The sequence below is a fragment of the Mixophyes fleayi genome, chromosome 1, assembly GCF_038048845.1.
Source record: "Mixophyes fleayi isolate aMixFle1 chromosome 1, aMixFle1.hap1, whole genome shotgun sequence".
In the NCBI taxonomy this organism is placed as follows: Eukaryota; Metazoa; Chordata; class Amphibia; order Anura; family Limnodynastidae; genus Mixophyes; species Mixophyes fleayi.
Window position 1 is genome coordinate 145,376,432 of NC_134402.1, and position 27,327 is coordinate 145,403,758.

The 27,327-nt window shown below is 39.9% G+C and overlaps 1 protein-coding gene across 1 annotated transcript in view; it reads right to left on the reverse strand.

Annotated features, from left to right (window-relative positions):
• Nucleotides 1-27,327, reverse strand: part of LOC142143522 (complement C3-like) — a 183,812-nt gene that overhangs the window by 122,145 nt on the left and 34,340 nt on the right. Inside the window, exons 9-16 of the mRNA XM_075201418.1 lie at nt 24,711-24,828; nt 23,704-23,819; nt 23,155-23,295; nt 20,147-20,347; nt 15,065-15,271; nt 10,252-10,410; nt 5,196-5,325; nt 4,882-4,956 (exon numbers count right to left, since the gene is read on the reverse strand). Of these exons, the coding sequence (XP_075057519.1) occupies nt 4,882-4,956; nt 5,196-5,325; nt 10,252-10,410; nt 15,065-15,271; nt 20,147-20,347; nt 23,155-23,295; nt 23,704-23,819; nt 24,711-24,828 (1,147 nt within the window). The remainder of the gene's footprint in view (nt 1-4,881; nt 4,957-5,195; nt 5,326-10,251; nt 10,411-15,064; nt 15,272-20,146; nt 20,348-23,154; nt 23,296-23,703; nt 23,820-24,710; nt 24,829-27,327) is intronic.

Here is a 27,327-nt window from a genome sequence, read left to right on the forward strand (position 1 = left end):
TGGACCATCTGAGACAGAGTTTGGATCTGACCAGCCAAAACCAGGGCTGGAGAGGGATTCGTACCACTCTCATCCATGGGAATAAGTCTTCCAATTTCTTCACTGGCCGATTATAATGTTATGCTGGCGGCTTTGTCATAAACTTGCAGAACTGATGGTAGAGGTCTTCTCCTACAGCAGCCACCTTTCCTGTAGAGCTAGACGTGCTCACAGGTATTTGGATGCCCCCAGGACTTAACTCTAATATAGTGCAAGTTTATGAGCAACACCACAGCGAACAGGTAGGAGGAGCTAATCTGGATGTTAGTGATTAGGCAGCAGACAGGCCAGGATCAGGGGTCTGTAGCAGACCGTATAGCTCAGCACTCCTCCTATTACCCGCTTTTCCATCCCAGCTGTTACTATGACAGTCGGGATGCAGGAGAAGCGAGACGCGGCTGCTGCAGCTCTTCACAGGACCCTGTGGTATGGTGCTGGGCATTACCCTTGTATCCTCATAGCAGTCATGGGATGTAGGCAAACGTTCCATACAGCTTCTATAAGAGAACATCTATGCCTTATGAAGAATATTGAGAAACATTTCTGTTTGTGTACTTGCTGTTAAAAGTTGGCAATACTTTGTGAGCGCTTGGACTAGTAATTCTACCGATATTGATGGAGAATATTCTAGCCATTGGGCAAACTGGTGTAATTTTGCCATGATCTGTTTTTTTCCACAAAACAAGATCTAGGGCCTGATTCATTAAGGAAAGTAAGGCAAAAAAGGAGTACATTTTCTCCTGGACTAACCATGTTACAATGCAAGGGGTACAGACTAGTTTATTGTTTTTCACATAAGTTAAATACTGGCTGTTTTTTCATTTAGCAGACAAATACTTCATAGCTTTATTTTACACTGAAATTTACAGTATTATCTAGGTTATTCCCTACCCCAACTATAAATCTACAATCACAATTTAAATTTACTTCCCACTCCAATGCAACATGGCTTTGCCAAAGTTGTGCAAAGTTGCTCCTTTTTTTTGCTTTCTTTCCTTAATGAATCAAGAACCTATTGTATACTTATGGCTTTATGTTGTGGAAGTTTTAGCAACATGAGTAAATTCAGAGAATTTCATACTATTGTCCTGTTCATGTTGTACTTGTACCAATGCGAGAGGATCAGGGCTAATAAAGTACATTTTTTACACTGCTTGTGCAAAAGTATATGGCTTTATAATGATCTAAGTTATCAAGCTATTCATTGCGGTGGTGCTTCTTTCTCACCATGTCAAGAAGGGGTAGGTTGTCATGCATTTTGGAAGTCTGGGTTTTGAAGCAAAGGTGCAATTTATGCGTAAATATTTGCCAAATTTTTCAAGTGCTCTAAAGAAGAGACTGTAATGTGTTCCTGAATTTTGTCCATTATTAACTTAAGTAAATTCTTTGAAATGGCTAAATACAGTACAATGTCACGAGCAAAGGTCAGCTACTTGAATACCCACAATTTTGTAAAATTTTGTAATAAAGGATATACAGGAACAAGTTGAACAAAAGCAGCAACAACGGGCAACCTCGCCTCGCGCTCCTGCCCATACTCACTTTATCACCCATGTTCAGTTTAGTAGAAACAATGTGGCTGGATTACAATAAAATCATTGAATGAGTTGATTAAATTCCTGACCAAATGCTCTGTGCTCTGTGTCCATGTCAGTATGTCAAAAGCTTTTTTAGAGTTGAGACTAAGTAGCCTGTTACTGGGGTTGGGCACTAGAGAAGATGTCGCCACTGTTGCTATGCAGACCCGTAACTTAAAACTTGAGTGCTTGGGGCAAGAAACAAAAATGATGTCCCCCCTTCAACATTGCACTGTCACAGATCAACGTAGAAATACAGCTAAGGAGCCATTGATAGGTGAAAAAACAAACAATGTTTATTGCTGGAGAGTATGAACAGTTGATGACATAATAACTTGCAGAATTTACCAGATATACAGCAGTGGCAGGTAAGTGGAAGGTGAGGAAATATTCCAGGCAGCATGCACAATTGAAATGCACAGATAAGTCCCAGGTTCACATAAGGAACAGGTCAGCAGGTTATATGATGACATAGATCTCCAGCAGCATAAATCCAGGAGCACAAACAGGAGGAAGTATCACAGGGTGTAACAACAGGATATGACATCAGTAACCAGCAATGTGTGTTGGGAGTGACAGGTATATAAAGGGAAATGAGAACACACCCAGGTGCATGGAATAATTAGTGAACAGTGTTAACTCCTAAGGTACTAGGAGCACAACAGGCACAATAGCAGCACCTCTGGTGAGCAGAGGTACTGCTGCTAAGACACAAAATAGTAAAGTCTGATAGTCCAGGTTAGGAGCTGCCAAGCAAAAAACAGTATGCTGCAGGCAGATCGTGACATGCACCCTGCGCAGTCACCCCTATCGCACAGCCCTAGTTGTGGCCCTGCTGCTATGGCTCTGTGAATCCCTTTCATCTAGTGCAAGTTGGTAATCTTTAAGTAGTATATTTGGAAGGATAGATGTCTTGCGGACATATTTTTTGCCAAAATCTGGTTCCTGATTAAGGAGGGTGGTAGGTCTATAGGAGCCTACTAGTTCTTGATATTTGTTATGCTTTGACAGAAAAGCGGTGTTTGCTTTGACGTTAGCATTTTATCCTGCATGTCCGAGTCCACTGGGGAAGACTGATACAGTTAAGCAAAGTAGGATTAGTCTTTAATTGCCCCAAAGACTTTGTCATGCTGAACAAAAACCTATCTGCTCTGTTACCCCACTTACAATATTTGCTTTTTGCATTACAAATTAGTTTTTGTTCTCTACTTTCACAAGATTGTCCTTTAATGTCTACATATAGTATATCCAGTGTCAAGCAACTCATGATATAAACACATTCACTGACCATACAAAAGAGGAATCTAACAAGGGGCTATTTTGTTCAGCAGTTTGAATCTACCATTCAACAGTTTGATATTGCTTAAAATAATAAGCCATAATAAAATTATGAATTAATTGATCAAGTTCTCTAATTTAGTAAATAACTATTTTATTACTAAAACAAGAAAATTGTGGATGTATTGAAAGATTTCAAATTGGGCATTTAACTAGTTTTGTTTTAATCAACTACACGTATTGCTACTTCTGTTTAATGTCCTGTGCGTTTCAATGGGCTTCGCAGTGTGCCGTTCCATGTAGATTGGCCACTGAAAATAATGAGAGAAGCTGCAGCCAATAAATAAATAATGCACCCTAATGCAGCTCTAGTTAAACTGGTCCGATTCCCACTAAATACAGGGGTACAACCAGTGTGGGGTCATCCTGTTAACACTATAGCTAGCACCAGGCTAGGACAGACTGGACCAGTCCCACTAAACCAAAACACCGGCAATGTGGGTTACTGCTGTTATAGTATTAACTAGTCCATGCCTGGTTAGCATTGTGTTGCTTGAACATCTATGAACATTAGGTTGATGGATACATATAGTAAATTTGCTCTCATTCCTCAATTCACGCTGACGTCTTTTCAAATATATGATGGATCAAAATAGAAACAAGGAGCGTTGATATTTCTGAAAAGGCGTGAGTGTGTATTGAGGATGTATCAGTTATAGTAATCATTTATTCATGTGGTTAGAACTGTTTAAATTATATCCACAGTGTGGTGAAGTAGAGACTACAGATATATTATGAAAACACCAGTGCATTGCAGTAAGCCATATAATCCATCTTCAGTATCCCTCTGAAAGTTCACAACTGACTGTGCATATTACATTTTTTACAAATCAGGAAGACTTACTCTGAGCAGCTGTTCTAGTCAATTGTATAACTAAAATTAACCACATGAAAAGCAATGTAAATCTGTTGAGTAGTATGTGATTGAGATCTGCAAATTACATTATACAGATGTGTAGACTTATAGCTGCATAAAAATGAGAGACAATAATATGTTACTGGCATTATAGGGGGATCTGAGTAGATTTGAGTCACCCAGCCCAGCTAATGAAGGCGCCGATTTGGTTCAACACTACTTCTATTTCTGTACAACACTGTGTCTGCACAGCCAAAGGATGAACTCCATGGACACTGTGTTTTCCACTCCCTACTTTACAGTCAGTAATTGACAGCCACAGACAGAGTGTAAACCACCATTGCTGTCCTGAATCTATTCATATCAAATAGATAAAAGATGTGTATAGACAGAAAGCTTCAACTCATGGTTCCTACACAGCTATCCTCATCATGAGGGGCAAGCTGGGCTAGGGGGGCATCTGCCCTCCGGGCCGTTCTTATAGGGGACTACCTTGGGCTGGTTCACTGGGCCACCTGCATTTTTTAACATTAAAATAGGCTGCTGAGTCGAGTCTTGCCTCCCGGGCTAAAATTTGCCATCCCTCACCTGCTCACCATCACTCCTCCTGTGCCAAATATAGGCAGAGACAGTAATCAGCCCATCCACATCACCTTCATTTGTAGCCGATGCATGGCCCACAAGGCTCTACTGCAGCAAACAACAACTGGCCCATCACTTAATTAGACCTAATTAAAAATATTTTGCACAGTTCTGGATCATTTATGTTCTGATAGGAGCAACCACTGTGTTATCTGCCTCCCATATACCTTTAGAATAGTGGTGCTCAAACTTTTTTAGCTCAGACCCCAAGTGGCAGTATGCCATTGTTTGGGAACCTCAAAAAAGTTGTTTGCCAACAGAATATAATGCATTTCTGACAACCAGTGGAACCCAAAAACAGGTTCTGAGACCCACTCTGAGTTCCATCTTTATTTTAGAAGATGAAGCACTGCAAACAAAATAGATTAAACATATATTTTAGCAGACACACACATGGAGCCTTGTATATTATGCATTTGAATCTACTACCTTTTTTTTGCTTCGCTTCCAACATTTTTATTGACCGACGCTTACGTCCATGTTGGTCAGAAGAGCATTTAGAATCTGAAAAACATATGAAAGAATTATATATATTAAGTTCTAATCTTCAATGACAAACAGGTCAAGATTGCAGGGACCAAAATCATGGAAAAGGATGTATCATAGATGAATTATTTACTATAAACCTAAAATTAGGAATAACATTAATATAATAATTTTAAATACACAATTACTGCATTTTTCTGTGATGTTATGGTACATAGATTTATGCTGTATTAGATTTTACTGGCCTGTCAATTTACCTGTTCTAGCTTGAGTTTTTATTCCCAAACTGGTTGCAAACTCCAGTCCAGCATCTTTAAACACACCCAAAGGGTCAGCTCCACTGCCAGCTGAGCATCCAATATCATTCTCTTGTACTGCATCCCATATCTAGTTTTAACAGAAACAAATGTTGCATAAAAATTCATTATTTTATAATAGAACCAAACTATTACAAAATGTCACGTCATTTAATTTCAAGTAATTACAGTATATTCTGCAATATATTGATTCCATTTTTTTTATAATTTGTTATTTACCAACTTTTCAAAATATAATCAAGGTCGAAGAATGGAGAGGGAAAATAGGGAACTTGGAGACATGGGGGAATAACCCCAGCAATAATAAAACATAATGCATGTTTAAAATAATAGAACACGTTCTTCATCCACAACCTACCTCCCTCAAACCACATTGAATGCGTGGCACCTCATCCCCTTTTATTGGTTCCATTTGCAACAAGCTTCCAGGCCCCCCTGTCCCTCTAAGGTGGTTTGGTGTTTACCTGTTCTCAAACAACCTTTCTATGGGAGTAAAATCCCATACACTTAACACACTGCAGACTCATACTCTGCTCATGGTATGTAACCCACAGCTTCCAAAATGCCAAAAAATGTAGCCACTGAGACTTACTAAAAACATGGGCTAGTTTCTCTGAACCCTGTAGAAGCAGTTCACAAGATTCAAGTAAAGTGTACATAACGTTAAAAAAAGTTTATGTTTTACCAAATGTACATAACTACTTGAACACACAGATAGTACTGAAAATAGATAGATAAGGAATGCTAAGACTTTTGTGGAGTGTTTAATATTTATGGGGTCAGAAGTATGTCAGAAATGATGAAGTTTTATATTGTCTTTGTTTTTACTTAATGCAATCATGATCCTTTTAACCTGCTAAACAAATTAAATAGAACATGACATATTACCCATTTGGTGTGGATATTTATGCTAAACATGTTATAGTTATGTTCATATAGTTACCTGTACAATATTTAACATTTATCCCTAGCATACATGTATTTGGCTATATGTAAATAATTGAATATATAGAATGTCATGTGAGGAAAAGGGTGATAAAGGGTATAACAGTCAGTATTCTTTAAACTACTTTTTGAGCATTGTTCCTTCATCATGCATTGGGAATGAGTCTCATATGAGAACTTATCTTTTACTGTGAAATTAAATAACAATGTTTACTAACACAATCTTATTTATTTTCTGTATTAAACTATTCCCTACATTGTTGAATCAAAAGTCCTGAAAACCCTTAAAAGAAGCTTTAATACGTGGAGATAAGTACTACAGAATCTGCTGGCGTTATATAAATAAATGTTCATGATGATAATGATGATACTATTTTATAATGTTGCACAGAGTGTGGTCTAATTATTCATAATTTCATCAACTTTATTAAGCACCTTTCTGGACAATTCATTTATGGGGAAACCGCTTTAATTATTTATTTAAAAAGTATTAGCAGGTAGTCCAGCTTACTACCAAACAGAATTTCTCTAAGCAATCTGCAGTCCACCAAGTATTCAAAATTGAACCAACCACTGAAGAACTCTAAAAATAGCAGAGGCAGGAGTTCTGGTGAAATTGTACTCAGAGGTCAACTACCATTGTGTCAATGCCTAATAAGATATGTCATGTACAGTAATGCATATAAATACGCCTTTGGTTTGGAAATTCTATCCCAGGTCTGTGTGGTAGTTTCCTACCCAAATAATTTTTTCCATGTAGGCTTGAAGGCTACTGTGGCGACAAGTTCAGTCACTGTGAATAAAGATGCAGATCATCTCCCTAAAGTTTATCTACATGTAAAGTGTTTAATTTGGGACTTTCTAAAGTGTTTTTGTGGTGCACTGAAGCAACATGAAGGATTTTGTAGACCATATCACATCTATAAACAAACATTCCTCCATATTACAAATGTATGTTTCATAACTAAATTATGTAAAGTTTACAAACAAGATAAAATAAAGGTTTATCCAATGGTACAATTTCCTAATAATTAAAAAATAATTACATCCAAAACTACAAATTTTGCTCTAGGTAGAGTTCAATGATTTAATGTTAGAAAAATATTTGTTGTTGTATTTACAATGAATGGAATCTAATGAACACCACATTCACGTTACATACAATTTAGTTTGTATATTATATATATAGTTTTGGGTAGAGTTTTTATTTAATGGTGGTGCAGCAGTCACATCTGATTGAAGGGAGTTGTGTGCTGCTGGCAGGGCTCTCCTTCCTCATATGCGACAAAGGGAGAATGGTGGGGGGAACATATGTGACAAAGGAAGAGTGGTAAAGAGATACATCCTGACTGTATCTGTAGTCAAGCCAAATTTAAGACTGTCCTACCAAAAATGGACAGTTAGCAGACTGTCTAGCTCTATCCTATCTGTTCTTTCACCTATGATAACCTACTGCTGCAGGTGCCCTAAGCTCTGTTGTTGCGTGGCCGGATCCTAGAATGACAGGGTCTTCTTTGGAAAATGTATAGGTACTGTTTACCTCCTGGATAGCCAGGCAATGAATGAACACTCTACCCTCCTACAATCAGCCTTAACATTATATCCTTGGCAACGTCTCTTAATAAATCTGCTTCTTTTCCCTCAAACAAGACTTATCATTAAATTATTAGCCCCCACATTTAATTCACAGTCTCCACATTGCATTGTTAACCCCTACAACATATTATCTTCCACCAACCCCATTGTCACAGATTATGATACAATTGTGCACCTGCTGGTGTTGGCAAGACTTTAGTGGAAGGTGCAGAGTCTAACATGCCTCCAGTCTTCTCCAGTGACCAAGAACTATGTTGGACTTTTGCCTTTATATGTATCCAGCCTACAGTACCACTGTTACACCAAAGGGGCCACTGCTCTCCTACCTGCCAGAGCTAATTCTCCTTACTCCGGATGCTTATCCCCTGTCCCTGGCCTATAAAAGGCCTGCCAATCCCAGCAGCCTTTGCCAGTTCATCTGTTGCCTTTACTGCTGCTGGCTTTCCTATGTATGTATCCTGATTGATTTCCTGGTTTTGATCTCTGTTTCGTTCCTCGTTTTGCACCTCAACTTATAACCCAGACCTGGCTTTTTTGTGACTTCATTTCTGCCTTATCCCTGGTATTCTGGTGGACTGTGTGGCTTTGACTCCTGGCTTGTTTGACCCTCCTGCTTTACTGTGTCTGCATTCCATTGAACCACTAGCTATACAACACCTACAGTCTGTGGCATATCCAGATCCTGTGTCTGCAGTTGTTACACCTCTGAGTCTGATCCAGTCTCCTGGCTGACTGCCTACCCAAACACCTGAGTACACACCCTGCAGACCCCTACACTTTCTCGGTTTGCTGATCATCCGCTGCCTCCTGCCTCCCAAGTTATTTGGAGTCCTACTACCTGTGACACATCCGGTTCCTCGTGCCCCCAAGTAACCTGCAGTCCTGACACCTGTGACTCATCTGGTGCCTCGTAGCTCCAGAGTAAACCAAGTATCCTGACTCCCGTGGTTTTTCCTGCTTCTCAGCACTGCCTCTTTGAACTACATTACTATTGACCATCCTCTTCATCTGTGGCTTCCTGAGTAATTCTTGCTATAACTGCCATGCTCTGCTGACTTGAATTTGATGCCTTACCATTTATTGCATCCCTTACCTGTGTAACCCGTGTTAAATAAAAACCACTTTGTTCCACTTATGCTCTCTCAGTGGTTTTTATATTCGGAATCCTGACACAGTCTAACTGAGTCGCTAATATTCTGGCAGTTGAAGTACACAGGCTTTTTCAGGAGGGGTGGTCTTGAACTAGCCGGGTCGGTAACATTCTGACAGCAACAGTACACAAGGAGGATCCGGAAGAGTGGTCGAGTAACAGGCAAGGAACAAATACCAGTTAATCAAATCAGAGGAGACATCAGAAGAATGGTTAGGAATCAGCCAAGGTCATACACAGGTCAGATCAAGCAGACTGAAGACAACTGGAATGCTGGAGCTGGGGGACCCAATATTCAGGTACCATACTGGTGCCAGAGGCAGCTTTATATAGTGGTATGCTCCCAATAATTAGCACCGGTGGCACAGCATCATCGGATGCTGCCGGGGATCTTAGTATTGTCCTGTTGCCTTGTAACAGGTGTGCAGGCTCAGAACACCCATCCAAGGGGACAGAAGTATGACGTCTGGGTACTTGGCAACCAGCTTGTGCCCAGATTGGCTGGGCAATCCAACTGGCTGTGTCTATCAGCCTAATCATCCTACCCTAGGCTGCCAGACAGGGAACTGAAACAGTGAGAACAGGGATGCTGATGCCCGCTGTAAGTAGCTGGGCAATCAATAAGATATCTGGTCCCTGTTAAGGGGTCAGGCACCAGAAAGGACTCTAGTGCCTGGATCAGGGACCTCTTTTCCCCAGGTCAGAACATCTGTTCTGGCCAGCACTATTTGTGAGAGATGATGCAAGTGCAATGCTACATGTGCATTTATACTACCCCCAAAAAAACACCCTCGACTGCCGCATGCACCAGTGGAGAACAGAGCAGCAGTGACAGGATCACATAAGAAATAATTGGATCCCATTCAGAGAGTCTAGTTTGGCACTACCGGCAGCATTGGTGCAAAATCTAATGTTGTACTTGTTGACCAGGGAACCCCGCAACCAGGTAAGGGCTTTGCTGCAAATGCCACGCAGGTCCTACAGACATAACTGTATCACATCTGAAAAATATAAAAAAAATGCATTCCCAGTGCCGAAACACAGGTTTATTATGGCCATGTTTTTCCTGGACTATTCTGAAACTCACAGGTATTATCACAAGTGGAAATTATTCATTACCCTAAAGCATCTGGATTGACAAAATTAGTGGCAATAGACTAATGCAACTATTTTATTGCACTTGACACCCAATAGAAAGCAATAGGAAAGAAAACATCATGTCTGAATTTTCATCTTTAAAAAATGGAATGTAAACTTAGGAGACAATGATATTGTATCAACAAACAGGATATTTGAAGAGCAAACCTTGTTCTGGGTGAGCTTTGTTTTGTTGTTTAAGACGAATACAGCCTTGTCCACAATCACTAGACCCACTTGTGCTCCATTATCACCAGTCAAACTAATGTCTACAGAGTCTTGAGGTCCATAAGAACTAAATGCTTCCTGTGGTGGATTTATTGTTAGCTGTAAAAGACAGAAAACAATTAAACTCACGACTAACAGCAGTTTAAAACGGTGCTTTTCTTATACTATTTTACTTGTTACTATATTCAAATAAATATTATGATATTAATTACCAAATGCAAATTGAAATCTTGAAGTCCAAAGTATGGAACATCCACAGTACAAATATTTGAGCACTTTATCATAGCTTATCTTGTGAAGACTTACTTAATCACACATTGCTTCTCAAACTGCGGGACTTTTCTAAGGGTATTGGAAGTGTTATCATTGGCCCCTTACATATTTCCACATTGTGTATTAATTTACTGTTACATTGGATGGTAATTAGTGAAAATTTGCAGAGGAGATTCGAACCACGGAACTGTGCTGTTTTCTGCTAAATGGGACTCCACCTCCCTTAAGGAATAACCAAAGTAACTTTGGGATCATGATGGGACTTGCAAGTTCCTATGGATTATCTATCACTGATTGTTTCATATCCATTTGATTTCTTATTTTGGGACTGAAGGAGTTTCTAAAGAAAAATATATTTTTTGTACGGAGAAATACAGCTCAGCACTTGTGCACTTATGTTTTGAATATTTTGAGGTAAATACTTAAATTCAGAGATTTAATATTTTTATTATATATATTTTTAATGTTTAATTTTAATTTTGGGTGTAAGTATTTTGCCGTTAAATAAATCAAGCAACTGAGCCAACTGTGGTTTGTTTTTCACATGTTATTCGGCCATTAACAGACATATTTAGTTTGAACCAATATTTTTACTATATATATATATATATATATATATATATATATATATATATATATATATATATATATATTTATTGTGACAAAGGTAGACATTTAGCTGGCAATCTGCAGAGAAAACGTGCAGCAAGAGCAACACATTTGTGCAGCAATGCATGGTTTGGAAGCGTGTTTTCCCGCAGCAAACTGACAGGGTGGGCCTGTAGTCAGAGCAAACAGAGCACCTGATAATAGCTCCCTTTAATGGGAAGGAGGTAGTGGGAGTGTCACCTGCCCATCAAGTTAGTTCTGTGGGAGGAGTGTCAGGTATAAAAACCTGTCTGTTTCAGTGCTCAGTGTGACCAACGCTGGGAAAGCTTTTTTTTTTTTGTGTCTAGTTAGTGTTTAGGGTCACAAGAAACTGTGGGGAATCAAATATCTTTACAATCCTGGCGTTAAAAATAAGTAAGAAGCAAGAAGTTGTTGGTGTGTTTTACCAGACGTGTGCTCTTGCCACAAGTGGTGTCAGAAATGCAGATACTCAGGGAAGCAAGTTCACCTAAGGGCTTGGGGCCAGGCCGAGCCCAGAGCTATCACGAATGGCGCTATGATAAAGACAAACTGGTCAGAGTGCAATTGGATGAGCTATCCCAAAGTTTTAAAAAATTTCTGCAGCCTGAGGAAAATTCCTACCTGGATTATTGAAGTTCTGGCGATAGATTACTGCATACGGGGGATGGACCGCAGCCTGCAAAGGTGGGTGCTGCAATCAGAACCACAAACTTATAAAGATCTTGCCACAGCGGGGGAGAGGTTTATGTGCGCTACAGCAAATGACCAAAGCACCTGTGTTTGTGCCAAAACTGATGCCACATCAAAAGCCAGGTTTGACATTCCTTGCTACAGGGCCCAATGGCAAAAATGCTAAAGAAAGAGGGTCATTTACTAAGGTATCTATTCCGAAGTACTTCGAATGTGAGTGTCTTAAACTACCGGAACCCATGGACTGTTGTGTTGCACATGTTGGGCCTGCTTTCCTAAGCTGTTATGTCATGAGTCCCACATCAAGAAGTCCTTGCTTTGTCCGGGTGATTTTGCTTATCAACCAAAATCTGGTCTTGGCACTGGTTGACTGTGGGAATGAATTTACGTTAGTTTCCAGCTCTACCTTTCCCGAAACCATAACTACTCGGTTTGCCAAGGTGAAGGTCCTGTGTGTCCATGGGACAATTGAGAAGTATGAAAGAATATTTCTGCCAGTCACACTTAAAAAACCAAACAGTTATGGTGGTGGCTGCCAAAACGCCAATAGCAACCGCCTTTCCCATAAAACGTGTCTTGCTCACAGGTACTTGGAAGCCCCCAGGTCTTAACTCTAAGTAGTAGGAGCTTATGTTTGGTGACTGTAGCCCAGGTGGTAGGAGAACGTCCCAAATACATAAAAGACTTAGCTACTGGCTGCGGTCCAGGAGTCAGATGGTGATCAAGGCAGTTGGCAGACAAACGAGATTCAAAAAAAGGCAAGGGTCAGGGCTACATTCAAACAGGCAAGGTCTTGTAAACAGGCAGAGGTCAGTGCAATAGGCTAAACAGGCTTGGTCAGGAAAACAGGCAGAGGTCAGGACAATCATAATATAAAAATATTACAACATGGAGCAGGTCAGGAATGTGGAAAACAGAAACTATAACCAGCTATGAGGCTAAGTCCAGAAACCTGCACTAATTATCCCCCAGATGTAAGCTAATTAACTTAACTGCGTGCATGCGACTGTTTGCCGGTCATGGTGCAGTGGAGTGGGAGTGTCCCGATTGCCCCGGTAACGGCCGGGGTGCTGGGGCCAGAAGTGATGTCCCGGCTGCCAAGGCAACAGCCGGGAAGCAGGTGAGCAGACGGAGCATCGTGAGCAGCACAGCGGCCCGTGACATTCCCTTTGAACGAATAGCCATGGACCTTGTGTGGCCGCTGAAGAAATCTGCATGTGGGCACCTATATATTGTAGTGGTGCTTGACTGTGCAACCAGATATCCAGAGGCAGTTCCTTTATGTAAGATAAAGTCCAGCACCATAGCTAGAGAACTTGTATTGATGTTCACTTACTTGGGAATATCCAAGGAAATTCTCACAGATCAGGGCACCCCGTTCATGTCCAAACTGAAGAAGGACATGTGCCAGTTGTTAGAGGTGACGGCTCTTCACTCCTCTGTGTACCATCTACAAACAGACGGTTTGGTGGAGCGCTTTGACCGCACCTTAAAGCACATATTCCTTATTTGATGTTTGCCATCTGTGAAGTACCTCAAGCTTCGACAGGGTTTAGTCCCTTTAAGTTATTGTTCTGGAGACAGCCCAGGGGTATCTTGGATATGTTAAAGGTAGAGTAGGAACAGCAAGGCCCCAGGAAGCTTAATCTGGTACAATTTGTGTCCCAAATGTATGAAAGGGTAGGAAAAATAGGGACATGATAAGAGACTCAGGAAAGGAAGAAGATAAGTTATAACTAAAGTGCTGTTATTCGAACATTCAAGCCCGGGGACAATGTCCTAGTCCTGGTTCAAATGCAGGAAGCAAACTTTTCACCCACTGGCAAGGTGCATATGACGACATAGAGGCTGTCGGTCCTGTCAATTACAGGGTCCACCAGCTCAGTAGGAAAAGGAAGTAGCAAATATACCATGTCAATCTCCTTACGCTTTGGTATGATGAGGACACCTCTACTCATGTAGTGAGTACTGTCATTGAAAAGTCTGAAGTGCCCATAGAGCCAGCTTTTATAAATTAAGCAGAGGCAACAGACTGAAGAAATGATACACCAGAACAGGGATGTCTACTCTCCCATTCCTGGAATTGAACACGACATTGTCAGCCCGCCAGGAGTTGTCGTAAAACAGAAGCTGTACCACATTCCAGAAGTCAGACAGGCTTTGTGTAAAATTTAATTTATATTAAAATACAGCAAAGCGGTTTATGGGTCCACGTAGAACTGTCATTAAAAGATTTTAGATTAATTTTGTAAATATAGAGGTTAGTGGTTACGTCTTTAAAGATAGCCCCTTACTTCTAACTACTAGTAGATAGTATATGAAAGTGATTTTTAGAATTTTGTTTAGTGCCTATTTTATTGTTAGAACGCTTATTTCTTCCCCCTTTCACACCTCTTCAGGGGTAAGGAGTTGCAAGTAACAAAAAGTCACAGGTCTGAATAGCTGCATTTGAGTACATTCCCTTTCTGATCATGCGCAATGTGAAAAAATACAAAAATCAGGCCCAAATACATTTGTTATTTACAAATGGGCCCAGTATCATCATGTCAGAAATTCACCCCCTCTCTCAAACTTTCTGATTAGGTGGGTGAACACAGTCTCTATGGGGCATATTCAATTGTCGGCGGAAACGCAGAAAATCTCGCGCTATTACGGTAATAGTGCGTGTAAATACCGGTATTACGGTAATTTTCTCGCTGGATTTCAGCTCGGAGCTCCCTGAGCCGCGAGCTGAAATCCAGCTTACTATTACCGTAATAACGGTAATAGTTTTAACGAGGCGGGATATTCAAACAACTGAATATGCCCCTATGTGTGGCAGTAATTCTTGAGTGCACTTAGTGACATACAACAATTCTTGGTTAACTGTTTATATTTAAATATGATTTGTTGACTAACTCTTGAATCAAAGTCAGAAATTTGTCAAATTGTTTCACTCATATATTTCAATAACAATATTGTCAGGCTAGTATTGTTTTACTGTAACGTGTAATGCAATATGGCCAGCCATAGCTCTGCTAGTGTTTGTGAAAATGGCCTTGAAGAAAATTGTCAAGAGGCCAAGAAACGTGCATTGTGAAGCCTCTAAATTTGCATCCATGGCCTGGAACTTAACTTATTAAAGAGGTAATAGAGACACTATTTTCCAAGATGTACTTACTGCGCCCTTACAGGATGGTTTCATATGCAGCCAAACAGAGTCAGACACTACTTCAAGAATTTTGTCTTCATGAAACAAATAAAAGTAGCCCACAATCCTGAAAGAGGGCAGCATGTCAGGAGTCACATTAATGCTCACTGCAGTGATAATTTCCTGTTGTGTCCTACGGTGGACTATTGTCTGCAGAATTTTTCCTCTACTTACAACCTAGGGAAAAATAGAAACATTTTATAAGACTATTTTGATTAATAGCATTTATTGTGGACTGACAATATTTTCGACTGCTCTTAATTTTAACTCATGCATAGTTAGTGAATCCTTCTCTATTAATGCAGCAATATTTTCATTCTGCATGTGTACGCATAATAAAGGTAGTAAAAGTTTTATTTGTGTTTAATTCAATAAAATGTATTTGTTCCAAATAACTTTTCTGAAAGAAACTCAAAATTACTTTTAGGTCCTTCCTTGGTTGTCTACAAATCCAATATTTTATAATGCATGGTTCCATTTTGTATATTTATCTCACCTTGGTGTATTTTATCTCGCTCACTTGCTCTTTCTTAAATCTCCTTCATGTTTCATCACAGACACAGTATTGTACCATGAGGGTCATATACTAAGCACAATTCCCAACATAATGAAATAATTATATCATTGTAACTGTTATGTGCTCTTTGTGCTCCAATCATTGTGATTCTTAGTGGGGAGTACAGGTGCCTGGTGACATAGGGACTCATGTAGAGTTGGACACAAGTGGACCTGATTGTCCTATGGAATTCAGACCCCGCTGAACGGGCTAGGGCTGGTTCCCAGTTCCAGTCTGGTGCTGATAGCAGTTACCAGCTTAGGCTATGAGCACTATTGCCGGTAGACTTTTTGGGAGGGTTGCACTTTCTAAAAGTATAATTATTTATTTATTTGCTTTAAAAAAAATGTAAAATTCATGATCATGATGACAGGTGTCTCTTTATTGCATAATAGGCTTAATGTATACAAAATGTGTAACACCTCTTTGTTATTGTTATTCACATCACCCAGGAACGGTTTCCTAGCAACAGAAGGCTGGTATGAGCTGATCAGAAGTGTGATGAGAGAGTGACAGCTAGGGACTCGGGACGGATGTCCCTGGATCCCCTTGCAATTTGTCGAGCGGGTCTGTGGTCTGCTGTCATGAGGGCCAAAGTATATCATGACAGAGAAAATATGAGTGAATGGGACATATTTGAGGGAGAAATTAGCTCAGAGTGTGGTTGCATGATAGAGAGGACAGTGAAGTCAGACGGAATATACCAAATTACCTTAGAATACAATGCTATGATGTCACTTCTGCAAATCAGTGGTGAGTAAAACACTGCTGAGAGAGAATGGAGGAGCGGTGAGGCACTACTTGAACTGTGAGTGTCCTATTATCATAACCATCTAACTGTTAAGATAAGTGCATAAGAAGAAAGAGAGCTGTGTATGTTTGATTTATTATTGCAACTATTTAAAAATGTGTTGGGAGTGAAGGAGTGTAAATAAAGTTTCTATGTACAAATCAAGAGATAGTCTGGTGCCCAGCTTACTAAAGCAGCATCTGTGGGACCCTCCAGTCACTTGCGCCCAGCGTTGGACTGGTCTGCCGGGGTGCTGGGGTATTCCCCAGTGGGCCTAATTGCCTGTGAGCCCCATCCCCTCCATTGGTGGGGCGGGACGGACCAGAAAAGAGTTCATAGCATGAGACATGCACCATGTGACAGCTGCTGGCCCATGTGACCAAAGAAGACAGCGCGACTAGAAGTGGCTGAAAGGTAAGTGTGAGGGAAGCTGGTGGAGGGGGTTGAGTCACTTATGTGTGTAAGGGCAGCTGTGGGGTCACTGATGTGTGTAAGGGCAGCTGTGGGGTCACTGATGTGTGTGAGGGCAGCGGTGGGGGTCACTGATGTGTGTGAGGGCAGCGGTGGGGGTCACTGATGTGTGTGAGGGCAGCTGGGAGGTCACTGATGTGTGTGAGGGCAGCGGAGGGTCACTGATGTGTGTGAGGGCAGCGGTGGGGTCACGGATGTGTGTAAAGGCAGCAGTGGGGGTCACTGATGTGTGTGAGGCCAGCAGGGGGGATCACTGATGTGTGTGAGGGCAGCGGTAGGGTCACTGATGTGTGTGAGGGCAGCGATGGGGGTCACTGATGTGTGTGAGAGCAGTGGAGGGTCACTGATGTGTGTGAGAGCAGTGGAGGGTCACTGATGTGTGTGAGGGCAGCGGGGGTCAATGATGTGTGTGAGGGGAGCTGGAGGAGTCACTGATGTGTGTGAGAGCAGCTGGGGGGGTTACTAATGTGTGTGAGGGCAGCGGTAGGGTCACTGATGTGTGTGAGAGCAGCTGGGGGGGTTACTAATGTGTGTGAGGGCAGCGGTAGGGTCACTGATGTGTGTGAGGGCAGCAGGGGGGTCACTGATGTGTGTGAGGGCAACGGGGGGTCACTGATATGTGTGAGGGTGTGGGAACGTCACTGATGTGTGTGAGAGGGCAGCAGGGGGAGCTGGTGTCAATAATGTGTGTGAATGTAGGCAGCATGGGGGAGGCTGGTGTCAATGATGTTTGTGAGTGAGGGCAAAGGGGGCTTGTGGCACTATGTATGTGTGTGATGGCAAAAGGGGCTTGTGGAAATGTTAGGTGTGTGTGTCTGTGTGAGTGAGGGTAAAGGAGACTTGTGGCACTGTGTCTGTGTGTGATGGCAATGGGGGCTTGTGGCACTGTGTGTGATGGCAAAGGGGGCTTGTGACAGTGTAGAGTGCATGTTATGGCCCAGGTGGGTTGTGGGAATTTGTGTTTGTGTGATGGCACAGGGGCTTGCGGAAATGTAATGTTTGCGATGGTAAGGGGGGCTTGTGGCAATGTGTGTGATGGCACAGGGGGCTTGTGGCAATGTAATGTGTGTGTGTGATGGTACAGGGGGCGTTCGGCAATGTAATGTGTGTGTGTGTGTGTGTGTGTGTGTGTGTTTGAGGGGAAAGAGGGCTTGTGTCACTTTGTGTGTCATGGCCCAGGGGGCTTGTGGAAATGTTGTGTGTGTGATGGCAAACGGGGCTTGTGGCAATGTGTGTGATGGCTCAGTGTGCTTGTGGCATTGCAATTGTGTGTGATGGACAGGGGGCCTGTGACAGTGTAGTGTGCGTGTGATAGACCAGGAGGCTTGTGGAAATGTGTGTATGTATGATGGCACAGGGGGCTTGTGGCAATGTAATGAGTGTGTGTGATGGCACAAGGTGCTTGTGGCAATGCAATGTGTGTGTGATGGCACAGGGGGCTTGTGGCAATGTAATGAGTGTGTGTGATGGTACATGGGAGCTTGTGGCAATGTAATGTGTGTGTGATGGCACAGGGGGCTTGTGGCAATGTAATGTGTGTGTGATGGCACAAGGCAGCTTGTGGCAATATAACGTGTGTGATGGAACATGGGAGCTTGTGGCAATGTAATGTGTTTGATGGCACAAGGGAGCGTATGGCAATGCAATGTGTGTGTGAGGGCAGGGGACTTGTGGTAATGTATTGTGTGTGAGGTAGGTGGTGGCTAATTAATGGGTGCTATTTTTGATGGTGGGACAATTTAATTTAATAGTGGGGACTACTAAAATTAAAATTACTATTTAGTATTCCCATTTATTAAATGGGAATACTATTATTTTAGTGTTGAGACTGGAGGAAGAACTAATTATTAATCGTTGGTGCAATTGATTTAACGCCAGGGCTGGTTGGAGTTTTCGAAATGTTCCCATTTTTTTTTCAAATAGGTCTTCCAACAATCCAGGATACAGACAAGTCGCAACTAAAGAAACCAGCAGCCACAGGTGGTGAAAGTGACAAGAACAGGTAGGAGAGAATAGGACAGTCTGCCAAATGGTGACTGTTCTGCCCAATTTATGGGGCAGGCCAAGACTGTGTACTCTTTATATACACACTACGGGACTGATTCATAAAGCATCTTACATTAAGAAGTTTCTTATTTCAGTCTCCTGGACAAAACCATGTTACAAGGCAAGGGGTGAAAATGAGTTTTCTGTATTGCACATAAGTTAAATACTGACTGTTTTTTCATGTAGCACACACATATCAACTTTAAATTTCAGTGTACAAATAAGCTATCAAGTATTTGTGTGCTACATGAAAAAACAGTCAGTATTTAACGTATGTGCAAAACAGAAAACTCATTTGCACCACTTGCATTGTAACATAGTTTTGTCCAGGAGACTGAAATAAGAAACTACTTAATCTAAGATCCTTAATGAATCAGGCCCTACTTTCTTTATATACTACACTAAGGTGTATAGCTGTCCTTCGTGGGCTTACCACATCCCCTCTAGCGGTTTGGTTACGCCTCTCTAGTGGCTGGCCACATCCCTTCTGGTGGGCCTCTACCACTGTATTCCACCTGTGGGCCCTTCATGCCCCAGTCCAACACTGCTTATGCCCATACCCAAGAGCTAGAGTTTGCAGAGGAAAGCACCATTAAGTTGATGGATTACCCCCCTACCCACCTTAGGACCACACATAGTAACAAGAGGACACCTAGGCTTTAAACGTATCTTCTGCCAGCATGTGTATTTTACATAGTATGCTGAGGTGTATGTATGTTAAGATATCAAAATACTTGCAGGTCTGGGTACCCCCATAATTGTGGGGCTTTTTGGATGCATTTTATGTAAATGGGTCTATCTCCACATATTGTTAAAAAATTCTAAGAAAGTAATAAAAACAACTACAGTACTGCATTTGGCCACTATATGGCAGTACAATGCTTTTGATTTCAAAACCACATATTCATTGCACAAAGTAACTTGTAGACAATATATACCATGTGCATGTATTCAATAAATGTCATTCATATATCAAAATGATGACAAAAGATAGAGTGGAATGACATTAAATTATCTGTTTTCTTTTATAATAGTTACCTATCTACTATTTTTTTTATTTACTGCATTAAAAAGCTATATTTGCACATGTGTACATTTAATCAATCATACTGTGAATACTTGACATATTATATAGTAATCAACAGAATACCAAAAAAAATCTATTAATGAATACAGAAAAAATCCTCACCAAAATTGTGAAATATTTAATTTTTTCGTTTATGCTATTCTTTTCACTTTTTATATTCAAAGTGGCGTGAACAACATCTTTTACATCCCCATTAACAGCAATATGCAGGAATATTGGAGACCATGTAGGTTGATACATCTTTGCTTTCATTGTTGCAGTTGCCTGCTGGTCCTCTTGCAAGTTTTCAACAGCTGTCTTGACCTACAAAATTAACATTAATCATTCTTTTCTATTTTCTACAGTATATTAAATTGGGGAAAATATATAATAACATTTACATCACAGTGTGGACAGATGTAGAGTTCACTATGAAGGCATAGTAGTAGTCAAAAGCAACAAAGCAAAAATGCAGGACCAATTCCTGTATTTTGGACTGCTGCTTTCATTTTCTATATACATTTGCAAATGTTACAGTATGCCTTTATACATTAAAATAACCTGTATTTTAGTTTTAGGCTTTTAAATATAGTCTATTGTAACATGTCTCAAAAACAATAACTAGTTTGTATAGAGTCACAATTACATGTGTGACTTCTTCATGAAAACTATATTGTAGCTTAATATAACAAAAGTATTAAGTAAGATGCTATTGTGGTTGCTTATTGTGCATTCTTAACATGGTAACTAGTAAATTCACTAAATGGAAAGATTTCAGTCTAGATCTGGAGACCATAAAGAATTTTTTTAAATTATCCATTGGTTATATCTGCAGATGATATCTAACTATAAGTCATTTTTTTCATCAGGTACTGTCACTACAGAGATTACAGATTTCACACAGAGGTTGCAGTAATTTTGGACTGGACTGAAACTAAAACTGAACTTGTCAATTTACTAGTAACTGGTGATTGCATAACTCACCCCATGCCTCAGGGATGTAAAACAATATTCCTAATAATTAATAGGCTCCATTGTCATGCATATTGATTCAACATACAAAATTGCTTCCTCCATTAGGTATGTGATTTGTACTATAGAGCATTAGCATAAGCTTAACAAGCGTGATGTGTCTGAAATAACAGGGATATTCAGTGTACAGTCATGGCCAAAAGTTTTGAGAATGACACAAATATTATTTTTCACAAAGTCTGCTGCCTCAGTTTTTATGATGGCAATTTGCATATACTCCACAATGACATGAAGAGTGATCAGATGAATTGCAATTAATTTCAAAGTCCCTCTTTGCCATGACAATGAATTTTATCCCAAAAACAACATTTCCACTGCATTTCAACCCTGCCACAAAAGGACCAGCTGACATCAGGTCAGTGATTCTCTCGTTAACACAGGTGAGAGTGTTGAAGAAGACAAGGCTGGAGATCACTTTGTCATGCTGATTGAGTTAGAATAACAGACTGGAAACTTTAAAAGAAGGGTGGTACTTGAAATCATTGTTCTTCCTCTGTTAACCATGGTTATCTTCAAGGAAACACGTGCAGTCATCATTGCTTTGCACAAAAAAGGCTTCACAGGATAGGATATTGCTGCTAGTAAGATTGCACCTAAATCAACCATTTATTGGATCATCAAGAACTTTAAGGAGAGAGGTTCAATAGTTGTGAAGAAGGCTCCAGGGCACCCAAGAAAGTCCAGCAAGCGCCAGGACTGTCTCCTAAAGTTGATTCAGCTGCAGGATCGGGGCACCACCAGTGCAGAGTTTGCTCAGGAATAGAATGGAAAAGGAAAGGTGAGTACTACCATCAGTCCTGTGTCATGTCAACAGTAAAGCATCCTGAGACCATTCATGTGGGGGGTTGCTTCTCAGCCAAGGGAGTGGGTTCACTCACAATTTTGCCTAAGAACACAGCCATGAATAAAGAATGGTACCAAAACATCGTCCAAGAGCAACTTTTCCCAACCATTCAAGAACAGTTTGGTGACAAACAATGCTTATTCCAGAATGATGGCTCGAGGATGAAAACATCGAAATTTTGGGTCCAAGGCCAGGAAACTCCCCAGACCTTAATCCCACTGAGAACTTGTGGTCAATCCTCAAGAGGACAAACACAAACCCACAAATTCTGACTCCAAACTCCAAGCATTGATTAGGCAAGAATGGGCGGCCATCAGTCAGTATGTGGCCCAGAAGCTGATTGATTGCATGCCAGGGTGAATTGCAGAGGTCTTCAAAGGGAAGGGTCAACACTGCAAATATTGACTCTGTACATAAACTTAATGTAATTGTCAATAAAAGCCTTTGACACTTATGAAATGCTTGTAATTTTACTTAAGTATAGCATAGCAACATCTGACAAAAAGGTCTAATAACACTGAAGCAGCAAACTTTGTGAAAACCAATACTCGTGTCATTCTCAAAACTTATGGCTATGATTGTATTGCTTATGCTTAATCTAAGCATTTGCAAATGCATTTTATTTGGGTGTATATACATATTGTATTTTTTCTCTTGTCTTTGTGTAAGAAACTCAAAGTGAGCATGGCTTAAACCAACTAGCAGCCAATCAGTACATTAGAATATTAGAGGGCTAGACCAATGTGTAGTTAAATGGAGCATAACAAAGCTTACAATGCAATAGTTAACAGAGTCAACAGTAGCAAACCCTAATACAAACAGAGACATTTTCCACTCCAGGGGTCCCTATATTATAAATAACCTTGTCCCTAACAGCTCAAGGGGGTCAGGAAGAGCCCCTGCTCTTTTCAGCACATGGGTTGATAGCCCCTTGGGGAACATGCTGTTTGCATGGCCCTCCCCGTAGTTGCACCAGCCATGGGCTAACTAGCCTGGCGATGGTTTTTACTATGGCAGGGGACTCAATCATTTTACACTATATTTGTTTTATGTCATTCATGTTTTATTGTATTTTATTTGTAATAGTTATTTTCAAAAGAGGCATGTTTTATGTGTTTATTTGTAGTTTTATGAAACTAAGGTATCAATGATCTTTTTGAAGAAGTTTAAATATGTACCCATGCTTGGGTGCATATTATCTATGCTAGATAATGTCTTATCAATTAATTCTATACTTAAGACTAGTAAAACTTACTGTTAATGTTAGCTCTCTCTGATTGCCTTCTGTATTGATGATTAGTTCTGCCAATCCCTCTTCTGATGTACGTCCTTCCGTGCCTTTACACTTTACAAGAACTCTTGCTGCAGGAGTCATGTCAGGATTTGTAACGGAAACCTTTCACATAAAATTAGGGTAGATTGCAAAGCATATTATTATTATTATCATTGTTATTATACTTCACGTAGAGATTTAATAGAATCAGCTCTATTACGGGTTGACTTGAGTCAGATGTTCCAATTATTCATAGGATTGAGTTTGAGAGTCTATTAAAAAACACAACTTTTCTCTGTATTCTTTAACACAAAGTTTTCTGGAATTGATCATTCCCCTTTCCATACCTCAAAAAAAGAGTTGGCAATGTGGTTGAAAAGGGTTAAAAGACTATGGGGTATATTTACTAAGAGACAGTTCTGTCAAACCGCCAGTGTTTGCCATCATTTTCTTAAAACGGCAAATTTATTAAAGACAAAATCCTAAAGGTGTGTAACATATGCACCAATTAAATCTGTTTGCAGTTCTTACTGTCAATTTAAAAGTCATGCCAGGCTTGAAATAATTTGGAGTCCTAGTGAACATAATATTGTAAGGTGAGGAGACAATCTTGATGTTAGTTTTGTGCATCTGGACATAGTCCCCATCTGAAATGAAACACATTTGAAGAAATAAAGATTTACATATTTTATTCACATTTTTTTACTACAAAGGGAGATCCTGATATGTCAGAGCAGAGACTAATTGGATTCTCCAATTTCAGCAACAATGAAGTGGTTACACTGTTTGTAATATTATTTTTCATATGTACAGGGTGGAATTCATTTCCTTCATTTACTAAACTGAAAAAATATATGTCCACTGTGATTATCAGTAGTATTTAAAAAAAAACTAGAGAACACTCCAATTACTCTTTATTGTAAATATCTGTTCGTCTTATTATTTTTATTACGTTCCTGCTCCCAAACTCTCCGTCCACTCAAGCAATGTATCATCATCATCATTTATTTATATAGCGCCACTGATTCCGCAGCGCTGTACAGAGAACTCATTCACATCAGTCCCTGCCCCATTGGAGCTTACAGTCTAAATTTCCTAACATACACATGCACACACACACAGAGACAGAGACTAGGGTCAATTTTTTTTTTTATAGCAGCCAATTAACCTACCAGTATGTTTTTGGAGTGTGGGAGGAAACCGGAACACCCGGAGGAATCCCACGCAAACACAGGGAGAACATACAAACTCCACACAGATAAGGCCATGGTCGGGAATTGAGTGCTAACCACTGAGCCACCGTTCTGCCCACGTATTCATCTGCTCTTAAACACTACTATTGTTAAGTTAGCAACTTAAGAGTAAATAAATTTAATGTGTACAGATAAATAAAAACTCAAATTGTTTTTTAAATTTTGGGAAAATTGTAGAACTACTGTCTAATTAACTAGTCTTGTTAGGTGGATTAAGCTATTTGGGTAGAATTTTTTTTTAGTGAAGTAACTAGCACACAAACAACAAAAAAATCTGTAATTCACCTGCTGAGAAGACTGTCACATTCACATAAATGGAAAGACCAAGTAACTTTTTTTCATCACTGACGCCTTCCAAGAGATGTGTTCTTTTAAGTTTTACATGTCCTACTCCATTACTTATCTGCAAGTAAAAGACAGAAGATATTGTTTATGTATAAATTGATGTTGACATAAAATCCATAATTATATTATTCACATGATGGAAAGAGCAGTTGTCAGTCTATAGTAGTCTGAAATAGATAATTTTGTTTCCTATCATGATAGATTATCCTACGTTCTGTATCATATATCGCTTTCCCACTCTTCTAAAAATATGTGTACTGTTTTATAATTCAAATATAGTAAGTCATATACATATGCATAATTCTATGCACAATCTAGATGGCTATCAGTTGAACCAAAAGAGATTTTAATTAGGTTTAGCTTTGATTTATAGGTCTTTTATTATATTATTCACTCCTGAAATTTATTTATAGGTATCTGTATTATTTGCTGCTTTCTATTAATATACTTTTTTCTATACTGCTTCACTGATTAACAAACTATAAATAATTTTTTTTTATAGTCTGATGTGTCCACAGGACATTCTTCTTGATAATCCAGATCTGTATGGCAAACTTGAGGCTATTGGCAATGTTCTTTTGGGAGAGCTAATGTTTTATTTGGCATCCTCCCATGCACACCATAGTTTTGCAATGTTTTCCTTTTCTTGAATCCATGAACAATGACATTAGAATATGCATGAGAGACCTTCAAATCTGTAGCTGTAATGTTTTGGTTTTTTTGTTTGTGTTTTGTGACATCCCAGAAAGAAATATATCTGTAATGAGATAATTGGATTAGTTGAGCAACATACTTCGTGCCTTGTTGGTGGCTTGGATTTCTGTGTTAAACTTATGTGGGCCTTATGTTCGAAAATACCCTGTATCAGAACGGCTACAGTTGGCAACTACAGTTACATTTTAAATCATCCAGAGTTATTAATAACCAAATAACACCATGATTTTCAGTTATGTAGAGCTATAAAAATAATCAAACAATTTGGCACATGGAATCATTAAGAACACAAAAGCAGAATGTTATTAAATGGAATTTAATTTTAGAAAATACGCACAATGCTTAACCCTTTCACCGATGAGTATATTTTGAAACATTTTGAGTTGGTCACATTCAACATCGATATCAGTAATTTATTTGTATGGTATCCACACAAATTACAACTTGTTTTTTTTCCAGAAGATTTTGAATTATCAGAAAAGTCTAAATCATTAGTTTGCTTATACTTCTTGACACTGCAAGAAAAAATAAGCAAATCTGTCTATTTTTTTCTAAACTACACCCAGAAATATTTTGTAGTTTTTGCTTTGGCATCAATCCAACACAAGCAAAAGACGACATTCTATACATAGTTTTTAAAAATGATAATGCACTTTTTTTTGCTAGTTTGCACAGTCTTGAATAAACTGCATAAAATGTGTAGGAACAATATGGGCAGCCCAACGATGCATACCATTTTGAAAGAAAACTAGACCGCATAAAAAAGGCTATCTCCAAGTCTCGGGACTTCTTTACACTTTCAGTAGCTAGAGCCTCATTGTCTGGTGATCACCAAATAATAACTACCAATGGTACAACTTATTTGAAAGAAGGAACTCCTCTCTTTCAAATAAGTGTGCCCCATAGTTCCAGGATGGCAGAGATTTGTGCATTGAAATACCTCTTCCCGATCCTGAGCTCCTTAATGTTTTCTGTAGTGTAGGGTGTTATTGTCTGGTGATCATATGTGAGGGGCCATATTCAGGGCTGCCAAGAGGAATTCAGGGCCCGGGTACAACAAATTCATAGGGCCCCCTCATAGTTGAGTAAGCCCCAAAAAAAAATTGTGACGCAAAAAAATTTAAGGGTGTGGTCAGACATTCAGGGGCGTGACAATGCGTCATTTGGGCGGGGCTAGCCTAACGGCGGTGCAAAATATTTCGGGGTGTGGTCATACATTTGGGGGCATGGCAATGCCATTGGGGCGTGGCTAGCACATCAAAATCACTAGGTCCTGAATTCACCAGAGCGTCACATATGTCCCAGCACTCCTGACTTTTAAGACATCTAGCACCACAATGTAGTATACAAAGAATGCAGTGTGTACACAAAGAGCCTGCACCTTACATTGGGCCACGATTAATAATTAAGCCTTCCTCCAGCCCCAACATTAAAATAATAGTATTCACATATTAATAAATAAACCTATCCCCTTCCTGCAAACAGCAATACCTATTTCCCGCAATCATTATTACTGCCATTAAATAACTCATAGTCACATTTAATAAATAGACCTCATTCTCCCTAAACTCACCCCCATATTCAATAGCCCCAAACCACCCCATCAGAAATTAATAGTCCCCACTATTAAATTGCCCCACCATCACCCTACAAACAAAATAGCGCCCATTAATTAGTGTTTCTCTCCCCTTTTTATTTTAGTGTGTCTCTCCCCTTTTTTTTTTAGTGTGTCTCTCCCCTTTTTTTTTTAGTGTTTCTCTCCCCTTTTTTTATTAGTGTTTCTCTCCCCTTTTTATTTTAGTGTGTCTCTCCCCTTTTTTTATTAGTGTTTCTCTCCCTTTTT